This window comes from Rhinatrema bivittatum, chromosome 10, assembly GCF_901001135.1.
Source record: "Rhinatrema bivittatum chromosome 10, aRhiBiv1.1, whole genome shotgun sequence".
NCBI lineage: Eukaryota > Metazoa > Chordata > Amphibia > Gymnophiona > Rhinatrematidae > Rhinatrema > Rhinatrema bivittatum.
In genome coordinates, this window is record NC_042624.1 from 76,785,116 (window position 1) to 76,797,933 (window position 12,818).

At 47.0% G+C, this 12,818-nt stretch overlaps 1 protein-coding gene across 4 annotated transcripts in view; it reads left to right on the forward strand.

The window, feature by feature from the left end:
* Positions 1-12,818, forward strand: part of BCAR3 (BCAR3 adaptor protein, NSP family member) — a 173,010-nt gene that overhangs the window by 149,173 nt on the left and 11,019 nt on the right. For all 4 annotated transcript variants that reach the window (XM_029617983.1, XM_029617984.1, XM_029617986.1 and 1 more), the window contains 2 exons: positions 1,489-1,589; positions 8,815-9,458. In XM_029617983.1, coding sequence (XP_029473843.1) covers positions 1,489-1,589; positions 8,815-9,458 — 745 coding nt within the window. The remainder of the gene's footprint in view (positions 1-1,488; positions 1,590-8,814; positions 9,459-12,818) is intronic.

Here is a 12,818-nt window from a genome sequence, read left to right on the forward strand (position 1 = left end):
TTAAACCTTTGAAAATGTACTCCTGCAGTTGATAGTCGAAAATGTTGGCCAAACGAGATAGCAATCAAAGGATTATTTTTGAGAAAAGGGAGCATGTCGGGGCAGGGATCATGATGCTCCCAACTTATCCGGTGAGGTCTGATCAGAAGCTTAAAATACATCTGAAATGGAAACTGCCCTGCACTGTACCGATGGTGCTCACTGACGCCGCTGATGAACTTTGAGAGAAAATTGCTTATTAGTTCAAGACATCGTTTGCCCCGGGTCTGTGAGGGGTCTTGGTCTATGTTAAAAATGATTTTAACTGAACAGTTTTTCCATATGCAAAAGGAAAAAAAAACATAAGAAAAAGCATAGCTGGAGTAGGAAAATGCTTGCCCGGTGCAGTCAAATACGAATCTGATGCGCTACCAGTGCAGTGGTTTTCAGAAAGAAGCTGCCTTTCAAAACTGAGAACTAGATGAATTGAAACATGACCTTTTTTTTCAGTGAGTAGGAGGGTAAGGAGGACGTGAAGAGCGTCTGTTCGGTATTTCTGTGTGTTAGTGGATAATCTCGGCTCCAGAAGCTGCGTCTCCTACTGCCGCTCCTCTTCCTCCTCTGGAGCAACTCATGCTCCGTACTGCCAGCCGGGTGCTTCTGGAGCACTGGCCAGGGAGCAGCGGGCCAGAGTTAGGCTTGCCAGCTGGCTCCAGGTTTTCAGGACATGTAGATTCAGTCCTGTTTTTACCCCACTGCATGCAGGGACTTGTAGTCTTACCTTTCTTAGGGATCTATTTGAAGGCAAAAAATAACTTGAGCATGGGAGGCTGCTGAAGGTGGCCTTACCTTTCTTAAAGAATGCAGTAGGGAAATCGAAACGCCAAGTCCCTGCATGCCATGGGGTAAAACCAGGACTGGATCAACCTGCCCTGAAAATCTGCAGCCAGTTGGCAACTCCAGCCACAGTCCCTCGAGCTCAGACAGATCTGGAACCGAAGCTTTTTCTTCAGGCTTTGTGGCATTGCATACTAAAGGCTACCACGGCAAAGCCCTGTCTGTATGACCCCTCACGGCACATGTACTTATTAATAATGACACTTAGCATTATTATGGCTCTGCAGCTCATATGTGGTGCTGAATGATAAGTCCTTGCCCAAAGCAGCTTGTAATCTAAGTTAGAGGTAGGCGATTCCGGTCCTTGACTGCAACAAACAGGTCTGGTTTTCAGGATACCCACAACGAATAGGCATGAGATATATTTGCATATAATGGAGGCAGTTCATGCAAATCTCTCTCATGCCTATTCGTTGTGGGTATCCTGAAAATACGACCTGTTTCTGGCACTTGAGGACCAGAGTTGCCTAAGTGGTTAATGGAGGTAAAGTGACTCGGCCAGAGTCACTGGGGGACGTGGGATTTTGAACCCTTGTTTCCAGCCCACTTCTTCTCCCTGCTGGTTTACGCTTTTATAATAATCTGTTTCTCTCTTCTCTTGCCTGTCTCCAGAAACAAAGAAAAAAGTGGCAGCCAGCCGGCTAGCCTGGATCACGTGCAGGACAGGAGACGTCCTTTAAAGGCTCATCAGTCGGAGAGTTATCTTCCCATCGGTATGTCTGAAAGGCGTTTTAGGACTGTGTGTTATATCATTACGCAGGCTGGGATTAACTAGAGTTATTTATGCATGTTCTCACACAGCGGACATCACAAGACAAATTCAAGTCATATTCTCATCTCTCCCTCCCCCTCCCCACCCCACAGTGCCATAAAGGTAGAGTAAAATGGTCTTTCGCCTGTGCGTAGCAGCGACTGCCCATCTGGGAGAGGCATCGTGGTGACGCTAACCACCATCCAGCCCACCAAGGCTTTAGCTGAGGCTGGTGTACCTCCTGCTGGCCCCTGAGGGCCACGCTATCATGCAGTCCCTTAAGATTATAAAAATACCAGGAGTGAATCAGTATGTAGTCATTCGTTTCCTACACTGACAGTTTAATTTAAAAATGCTAAAGATATTTTGCAGGACTCATCCTGACACTGTAGTTGATGCATGACTCATCCTGGCCCAAGGGAGGGGTGAATTTAAGAATAGCTTAAAAATAGCATGCACCATTAATGACTTCACATTTAACTGTGGCACTGAAATGTTTCTGATTAAGAATCATTTTTTTCTTCTGTAAAGTTGCAGTTGATGACATCCATGGTTTCCCCATCGCATTCTTCCCGCTTCTTAGTAATCATACATATCTTGTGTACATGCGTGTTCTGCTTAGGCTACAAGAACTAGCATGTCATGCTTAGAAAGGGTCCCTGAAGCCCCTAGAACTTTCCGAGGCGTGCCCAGGCGTTTCCCAAGCTGGCCAGTAGTGGCCCTGCTTACCCCAGCATGGAAAGTCAGGCCGCACGCCAAGAAAAAGGAAGCCACCCGCAGGCCTACCTGAGCCTGTCCCCGGCTCCCCATAGTCGTGGTGGCACATGTTAGACTGGTAAAGGATTAAACGGTAAGACTTTACTTTCCACGTCCTCCTCGCCATCTTCCAACGCCCCCCAATACCTGGTGATCCTGGTTCCAGTTTGATTCTCATGCCACTAGCTGCAGTCACGGCTCTCTTCTTTTTCTACCGCTCTTATTGGATGGGTACTTTTGAAAGTTTGTCATAGATTTCCTAGCGTGTAGCAGATGGACTCAGGACCACTGGGTATAGTGTACTCGTGCCAGCAGTTGGAGACGGATCAGATTTCAATCTGACGGCAGCACCTAGTACATATAGCCCTGCAGGAAGTGCAGCAGATCAGTATTTTCCGTCTCCAAAGCAGTTAGGAGCTATCTCACGCTCGCTGAGCGTTCTACCAAACAAATTAAGAAATATCCTACCTGAAGACGAGTCCCGCACTCCTGCGGTGATACCCTCGGGTCCCTCCCCCAGTCGAGTTTCCCGAGGTGATTTCCGTGGTCCCTCGGAGGTAAGAGCCTCGGTCCGGTGGCCGATTCGCGGCAGGGACTTAGCCCCCGAGTGAGAAGGGCTCGATAGATTAATCAAGCTCTCCTGTCCCCCTTCTCCTTGTTGTACGCAGCGAGCTGCTGCATGGGATCCCAGACAGCGTGCTGAGGCCCTCTCTCTCCCCATTCCTCCTGTGAAAACGGAAGATTTCTGTTTCTCTGGGAGGGGAGCTCCTGCTGTCCCCTCCTCACTGGAGATCTTTCTGCTGGAGCTGCCTCAGAGTCTAATTCTTCTTCTGGAATTCTCTAGAAACTCACTAAGGATCGTTATATCCCCTGGTTAAGAGCACTCCGCAGTAATCTCAGAACAAAGAGTGGCTTTAAAGATGGGAGCAACTTTCATAGTTTCTGCATTAAGGACACAGATTTAGTGGGGAACACAATGGAGTCCTTAGAAAAATAAGAACAAGGACTAATTCAAAAAGAGCATGTACTGAGCTTTTCTGTACCATAAAAGCAGGGACCGATGTCGCCATACTGTGGCAAGAGGGACCGAGCTCCTTACATGATGAGCGTAGCTGGCTTTTGGGGCGTGTGACCCATGCAGTCGCACAGGGCACCATGATTGAGGGGGCACCGTGGACCTGTGGTACTAATGCATGATGCCGTCCCCTTTCCATTGAGTGCCTTTTCTGATCTCTCGCTACCAACGCTTTGGCTCCGACCTGATAATTAGGCTGTAACCGGCCGCCTATCAAGTACTGCCCCTGCATAAGTCAGGCCTGCCTCTGAACCTCACGCTGCAGCTTCTCCCTCCCTCCTGCCAAGGCAGCAAAGGAACGAGTGCATTGGAGTCTGGAGACCACCGATTCAGAATCATCCTGGTATTAGAACATAAGAACATGCCATACTGGGTCAGACCAAGGGTCCATCAAGCCCAGCATCCTGTTTCCAACAGTGGCCAATCCAGGCCACAAGAACCTGGCAAGTACCCCAAAACTAAGTCTATTCCATGTTACCATTGCTAATGGCAGTGGCTATTCTCTAAGTGAACTTAATAGCAGGTAATGGACTTCTCCTCCAAGAACTTATCCAATCCTTTTTTAAACACAGCTATACTAACTGCACTAACCACATCCTCTGGCAACAAATTCCAGAGTTTAATTGTGCATTGAGTAAAAAAAGAACTTTCTCCGATTAGTTTTAAATGTGCCCCATGCTAACTTCATGGAGTGCCCCCTAGTCTTTCTACTATCCGAAAGAGTAAATAACCGATTCACATTTACCCGTTCTAGACCTCTCATGATTTTAAACACCTCTATCATATCCCCCCTCAGTCGTCTCTTCTCCAAGCTGAAAAGTCCTAACCTCTTTAGTCTTTCCTCATAGGGGAGCTGTTCCATTCCCCTTATCATTTTGGTAGCCCTTCTCTGTACCTTCTCCATCGCAATTATATCTTTTTTGAGATGCGGCAACCAGAATTGTACACAGTATTTAAGTTGCGGTCTCACCATGGAGCGATACAGAGGCATTATGACATTTTCCATTTTATTCATCATTCCCTTCCTAATAATTCCCAACATTCTGTTTGCTTTTTTGACTGCTGCAGCACACTGAGCCGACGATTTCAATGTGTTATCCACTATGATGCCTAGATCTCTTTCTTGGGTTGTAGCACCTAATATGGAACCCAACATTGTGTAATTATAGCATGGGTTATTTTTCCCTATATGCATCACCTTGCACTTATCCACATTAAATTTCACCTGCCATTTGATGCCCAATTTTCCAGTCTCACAAGATCTTCCTGCAATTTATCACAATCTGCTTGTGATTTAACTACTCTGAACAATTTTGTGTCATCCGCAAATTTGATTATCTCACTCGTCGTATTTCTTTCCAGATCATTTATAAATATATTGAAAAGTAAGGGTCCCAATACAGATCCCTGAGGCACTCCACTGTCCACTCCCTTCCACTGAGAAAATTGTCCATTTAATCCTACTCTCTGTTAATTTGAGGTAATTTGTCTGTGTCCTGCTGACCCCGCTACTCCACCCCTCAATAGAAAAATGGGCCCGTGGAGTCGGTGTTGGTCGCAGCAGCCCCGTGACTGCAGAGTTACTGCACCCAACACCAGGCCCCTCAGCAGCTTATTCCTTGCTCCCCCCGAGGCTCTCCTTCCTAATGCTTCAGCCTTTATTTTTCCCATGCAGCGACGGCAGTGGTAGCAGCGGCTCCATGGATCTTTTCCACATCTCTCCTCCCGTCGCTGCTGCGTCAGTGGGAAGTACTCCCGCTGCCTCTCCTCACACCAGCCCTGCCTCTGCCTGGGCTGATGGGAGGCAGTACAGGGACCTTTTGCCTCTGCCTCGCCGCCGCTCTCAGCTGCTGGCTGGAGCCGTGGCAAAATGTAATAATAAAAACCAGCATCAGGGCCTTCCAGCCCCTCCCCCTTTCACACACGAAGGGACACAGACCACTTTGGGTCAGGAGCAGCAGCAGGGAGGTGACCCAGATCTATTTCTTTGGGACCATGCTGAATCCCCCCTGACCACTAATGTAAGTAAAAATGTTTTTTGTTTTACTTATACAGAGATGGAGCGGGAGAAGAGTAAGAGAGCACATGTGTGACTCAGGAAGCATGTGAAACAGCATCTGAGAACATGTGTATTAATGTATGCATGCAAGAGTGAGTCAGTGAGCGTCTGTGACAGACCATGTGTGTGAGTGAGCAAGTATGCATGTGTGTTACTGAGAGTGTGTGTGTGTGTGTGTGTGTGTGTGTGAAAGTGCATGTGTGTGAGCATATGAGAGTGTAAGTATGCACTTGTGAATGAGCATATGAGAGTGGGTATTTGAGAGAGAATGTGTGCGTGAGAGTGTATATATAAGAGAGAGGAGAAAGTTTGTGCACACCCCACTCCCTTCACCCCACCCCTGACTAATCCACGACAATCTTAGGGTCAAATATTCCCAGGAATGGAGAATGGGGGAGGCCCTGAGAGTGTGTGTGTGTGAGAGCCTGTATGCATGTGTGTGTTAAAGAGAAAGCCTGTATATATATCTGTGTCTGTGTGAGCGAGGGACAGAGATGGAATGTGTGTGTGAGAGCATGGATGTATATATGAGAGAGGAACTCTGTGAGAGAATGAACCTGGGTGTGAGAGAAAGCTCTCTCATATTCACACAGACTTACACAAACAGTTGTATGTGAGAACCTGTGTGTGTATGAGGGCTAGATAGAGCCTGTGTATGTGAAAGAGATGGAGTGTGTGTGAGAGCATGGGTATGTGTATGAGAGAGGGATTGTGTGAGAGAATGATCGTGAAAGTTTGCGTGTGTGACAGGGAAGATAAAGTTTGTGTGGCACCACCTCCCCCAGTCCAAGACAATCTCAGGGTGACTGAAAATCAAAATAGCCCAGGTATAGAGAACAGGAGATTATTTAATCCTTATTAGTTTTAATTATTGGGTGTTATTTGATGATCCTGCTATTTTGAAATATGTTATTGTTTTGTGAAATTTATAAAAAAAAATTTAAATTACTGGATGTTTTATTCATCAGATATTTTGAAATATTTATTATTTTTATTATTATGGTTTTACTATTATGATTCATGAATTATATTTCTTAATTTTATTTGATGTTTTATGAAAAATGGTAATATTGCATTGCATACAGCAGCTGGCTTGTTGCATATTTGTATTTATGCTTTAAGGTCTCTTTATTCTGTATTTATTCTTTATTCTATATTTATTCTGTATTTATCTCCAACAACTGACATCTATTGGTATATTTTGTGTACTCAATGAGGTGTTAAATATCATCTGAATAAGATCTTGTATTCATTTTCTAAAATTATTGATGCAACGCTGTGAAATTATTTAAAAAAATAGTTTTGCTGGGTGGCTAGAAGTGGCCAGGGTTTTTGGTTTTTTTATTGCATAGAGGGCCCTTAGGAGTTTTTCTTGTAATGACTTGTAGCCAAATTGCCAGATACAATTATTGCAAGCCAATTAATGGTATGCATAGTCTAGGGGTGTGCTAGTGATGTGTGATTCAGGATCCATGATTAGGGATGTGAATCGTATTTCTGATGATTGAAAATATTGTACGATATTTTCAAAATCGTCAGAAATCGGGGGCTCCCCAAAACCGATAGGAAAACCCCACAAAATTGTTCGTGGGGTTCTCTTATCGTTTTGGGAGGAGGGCGGGAAACATGGCACATTAAAACCACCCCTAAACCCACCCTGACCCTTTAAAACCGCCCCTTAGCTTCCCCCATCCTCCCGATCCCCCTCAAAACGTTTTAAAATTACTTGGTGGTCCTTACCATGTGACAGGGTATCCGTGCCATTGGCCGGCCCCTGTCACATGGTAGGAGCACTGGATGGCCGGCGCCATCGGGCACAGCCGATAAAAAAAAAATCCAGTGCTCCTACCATGTGACAGGGGCCGGCCAATGGCACGGATACCCTGTCACATGGTAAGGGCAAAGGGCCATCGGCGCCATTTTTATTAGTGGCAGCCGACAGCGGGAGATTGCTCCCGGGACCACCACTGGACCACCAAGTAATTTTAAAACGTTTTGGGGGGGATCGGGAGGGTGGGGGAAGCTAAGGGGCGGTTTTAAAGGGTCGGGGTGGGTTTTTTGTTTATCGGCTCGGGCGCAGCCGATAAAAAAAAACAAAAAACCGATGGGATCGAATGAAAAAAAATCCACGATGTGAGTCGGAACCGGAATCAGAACAGATTCCGGTTCCAATTCACATCTCTATACATGATTGATAGAAAATGAAAAATCTGCCTTTTTATTCTGTAGCTGCAACATTTCTGTATCTAGAGAATGTGCATTTCTATATCTCTGCCCCTGGCCTCAGCACTCACCCCATTCCCCCCACCCCCCACCCCCCACTCCAGTGCTGGCCTTAGAAATAGTGTGCCCATCCCCCGCTAATCCATATCAATCTGAAGGGGGAGGGGTTTCCTCCTGCCTCCTCCCAGTCTGACTTCCTTAACCCATGCTCGGAGGAGCAGGGATCAGTTAGGGGGGTGGAGGGGGTCACCATTTGCCCTAGAGCGGGCCCTGCGGGAAGTGAACTGCCCTGTACCATCAAAGCAGGTGCTGATTCCTCAGCATAAGGAAAGAACTGTGCTCCAACGTAAATAATACTGAAGTCAGACCATCTTCAATATACTGTCTGGTACTTCATCACTAAAAGGTGTATTAATAAAATAAATATAAACTCATAGAAAATATGCCTTTGATTTCAAAAGGAATTAAGAAAATAAAAGGATTTTCCAGAATAGGTTTCACATTCCATAAAAGCCCTCTCACGTTTTGTACATTTTACAAGCAAATTTCAAGGTATGACTGTTGAAAAGTATAAAAAAGAAACGACAGTCCTTAAATTGTGAAAGAGCCTGTAAGGTGAAGCTGAAAAGGAAACATTTCGGCAGAGCACCTCTCAGTGACGCTAAGGGGCGAGGAGGCGCTGTGCCTTTAATGCGTCTTTTATCTGCCATGCTCAGCACCGCGGTTTCCTCTCCGTCTAGAGCAGCAGCGCAGCCGAGAATGCACCCAGAGCATGGTTGCCCCAAACAGGAGGGGGACCTGCTCGGAGGACTCTGACGCATGGGAGCATTCATTTGTTTGCAGTTTGTTGATCTCTGACCAGCCACAGAAAGAATGAGCTTTATTAAGAGCACCAGATGGTGAGGGATAACGGGACAGGGCTGCTCTATTTATAAAACTTGTTCTCTGGAAAGTTAATTAAAGAGTGATATATATATATATATATATATATATATATATATATATATATATATAAAGAAATCCAGAATAGAAGTCATGGTTACCAGATTTAATGATTTTATTCTTCACCTACAGGCTCTAGACACTCATCTCAGATATCGGGAACAGAAGCAAAGTTGTGCCCAAGGTCCCCAGTGTTTAGAACAGGCAGCGAACCAACTCTAAGCCCGACCACGGGCCGGAGATTCACCTACGAGGCTCCTGTCGGGGAAGCTCTGCGCGGATCAGACAGCCAGCTGTGCCCTAAGCCACCGCCCAAACCTAGCAAAGTGCCCTCGATGAAGACGACGCCACCATCTCCCGCAAGCTGGCACAGCCCAGAAACAAACTACTGTGAACTGAACCCTGCCGACCCGATAGACTGGGAAGGAACGAGGCCGTCCTTCTGTCTGCAGGGCAGCCCGGTGGAGCACCAGACGGCGAGTGAAAAGACGGGGCGGGCCTCACTCAGAAACTCCGACATGAGCTACTTAAACCTGGACTCGGAGGACAGTGCTTCCCAGAGCTCGGGGGACGCGTCCTCGGAGCAGGATGAGCACGTGTTTGCCAAGCCGGTGTACGAGACGGAGTCTTCCTTTAGACCCAATGAATTTGAATCCCCTCTCCTCCTCCCTGAAAACAAACCTCTAGAAATGCTGATGTTAAGAAGAGCGAAGGAGCTTTTCACCAACAACCATCCAAGGATTATTGCCAAACACATACTTAAAGTGGACTGTAAGGTAAATTGGTTTGCGTTTTATCAGAATGTGTAAAAAGAGGTGACATGGCTTTGCTACACACAGTAAGGAAGGATGGGAGGAGAAATCCATTATTGGTGCAAGCGTTAAAAGGCAGGGGGTGTTTTGAGGCCAGAATCGTTTAAAATGACCAGCAGAAGGAGAGTAATTGGACTGACACATTCAGCTCATTTTAGCATCAACTTTATTCGTGGGCAGAGATAATGAAGAAATTGATGCTGGGTGTGCTCAGCATAAGCAAACTGCTCCCTCTAGTGGTGCTATAGGAGTAATGCTTTACTAAAACAAATTCTGAACCGCAGCTCTGGCATTGAACGTAAATAGTGTAAGGAGGTTTCATGCTAGCTGCAGGACTCCGTAGTTCAGAACAGGCCCTAGATGGGTGCAGGGCAAGGGGCAAGTCAGCACGGAGCATCTAATCAGGGTGGCCGGAGTTGCTGGAGTGAATTGCTGACGAGGGTTGGCGGTGCATAACAGCTGATCCCTTCGTGCACAGGGCCAGGGGCAGTCACCCTATTAACCAGCGATTCCCAAACCTGTCCTTGTGACCTAGGGTTATCAGCTGGCTCTGTATTTTCAGGACAGGCTGATTCAAATCCTGGTTTTATCCTGATGCTTGCATAGTCTAATACTACTGCTGTTCCTACTGATTTCCCTAAGTAAAGCAGGACAGCTAGGTCCAAGCAGGCAGTGGGGTAAAACCAGGACTGGATCAGCTTGTCCTGAATAGATGAAGCTAGTTGGCAAGCCTATCCTGACCCCACAAGCAGCTGGGTTTACAGGATATCCACACTCAATAGGCATGAGAGAGATTTGCCTACATTGCAGACCCAGTATATGCAAATCTCTCAAACGCATACTCACTGCGGATATCCTGAAAAACCCAACTGGCTGCGAGGTCACAAGGACAACAGCCTATTTTTTAAAGGTTCGAACCTGCACAGAGGTTCAGCGTCAGCACTGCGTCCTGCCGGCAGAGGACACAGATTCTGTCCCCAGGCTGGTGATGCTGCAGAGGCGGGGGGGAGGGGGGGGCTCGGCTACCATTCAGAGGTGTCACCTACCAGTTGGACTTAGTGTACACGTGTGTCAGGTTCAGGAAGGTGGGGGGGGGGGGGGGGGGAAGCATGGCCCCCGGCCAAGGACTGGCACTGCAGTGACTGGGCTCGTGTTTTCACCGACCCAAGATTATCACTTTTTTTTTAGAGGGCCCAGTTTTCGGAGCATGGCTGCAAAATCCGTGGCTACTTTTACCTGCGGACGTGGCAGCCGTTCTCCAATGACAGTTGCCCAAGGAGAAAGGACCGGTACAGATTTGGGCCTGCAGCTGCAGCAGTTACTTGTTTTCCTCCAAAACAACAGGTGGAGTTTGGAAAATGCCCAGCCATGTGCTTTATTGCTTCCCCTGACCTAACCTCACCTTCGAGCCTACCTGCTTTTTCCATGGGCAGTTTGGAGACGGGCCGGACTGCCTAGGGAAATCACTTCTGAAAACGGCCCTCTTAAAAAAAAATATATATATATATATATATATATTTAAAGCTTTGCCTTGTTAAAAGGTAGATTGTAAAAAAACGCACGTGTGCGTCCGTGTGCACATGGTTATCGGCGCACACGTGTTATAAAATCCGACGGCCGTGCGCACATGCGCGCCAGGTTTTAAAACCTGCACACGCACGTGCGGGTGACTCGCGACTCACATGTGGGAGAGGGGGGGGAGTTACGGCGACGCGATTGGCCAGTCCCCAGTTCCCTCCCAGTCCGATCCAATTAAGGAGCGGACTGGGAGGGAATTTCCCTTACCCTAATCCTATCCTTCCTCCCTCTTCCCCTCTCCTCCCCACCCCCTAAACCTACCCTAACTATCCCCAAATTTTTTATTTTCGTACTTACTGATCCTCTGAAGCAGAAGTAATCTCCGTGTGCCGGCCGGCTGCCGGCGGGCGCTTCCCCGGGACAGCGTCGAATGGCGTTGTCCCGGCTCGACCCCGCCCCACTCCTCCCCACCCCCCCGGCCCATCCCTTTCTTTGGGCCTGGCACTTTGGCGCGTAACAGGGTTAAGCACGTGGGTAGGCCCTTTGTAAAATGCACGCGGCGCACACAAGGCCCTGGCCACGCGTGTAAACCCCCAATCTTACGCACGCAGGTCTTTTAAAATGTCCTTGTTAGGTTTTAAACAAGACGTGATGAGACGCTGCTGTTTCCTTTGATCTTTTATTTATTTATTTATTTATTTATTTCGAGTTTTTCTATACCGGCATTCGTGATTAAAAATCACATCATGCCGGTTTACATATAACAAGGGGGGTGTGAACACAGAAACGGAACATTAACAAGTGCAAAGAGTTCGTAAAGTTACATTACAACAAGGTTCATATAACTGGGGAGAGAATTAGAGTAAGATGTCTCACTCGTCTCAGTCACTCATTGGCGCTGCTTGGGCAAAATCACAATTTCATTTTGCAATATTAGGCAGACAGTCTACTTATGTTTTTGCTAAACAGTCCACATTTCAAACAGTGGGAATGATAATATGGCCAGTGAACCCTCGACTCCCTCTTCTGCCACTGACCGCCACTTGGAAGTAGAAAATAAATAGATTTCAGAAGCGTGCAGCTGCTGATGAAGAAAAGGAGAGAGAGACTTTTTTTTTTCATTTGTTTGGCTTTTCTTGAATTTATTAGATGTGAACTGCAGTTTAGATAAAAATGAGCCCGAGACAAATTCTCTTTCTTAACTGCAGTAAGAATTCCTCTTCCTGTTTTGGCCTAGGAGGCTGTATTGCTTTAGGTAATTCATTTCTAAGTGATAATTACAAGATTTTTCACTTGGAGTAGTAATCCAGCCAGTCAGCAGCTGGAAATGCCAGTTGATACATTCATAATAAATGTCACATTGCTAGAATAACCATAGGGTTGCCAAATCAGCTCTTTCTTCCCTCCCCCTCTCCCCCTGCCCCCCCAAAAAATGAAGGCACTGAAGGCCTACCCCCTTCCAGTCCTGCACTACTCTCCTCCTCCCTCCGCTGGATCTCCCCTCTACCCACTGTTGGATTTCCACTCCTCTACTGCTGGCCCTCTGCTCCACTGCTGGGCCTCCCACTTCCATCTCATCTCATCCTCAGCTAGGGGCCGGCTGGCTGGCTGCTAGGAGAGCGTTGGCAGCAGGTATTAGGCCAGAAGAAGCAGGACACTGCCCTTCCATGATGATGTGAAGGTTTTGGCACTTGGAGTAAAATCATTGCCGCCTCTGGCTCTGCAGAATTTCCCAGCAGGAGTTAATAAAAAGTGGTCACACTTGCCCCGTGTGGCCTGTTACCCTTTATAGCATTTTGACTTGGC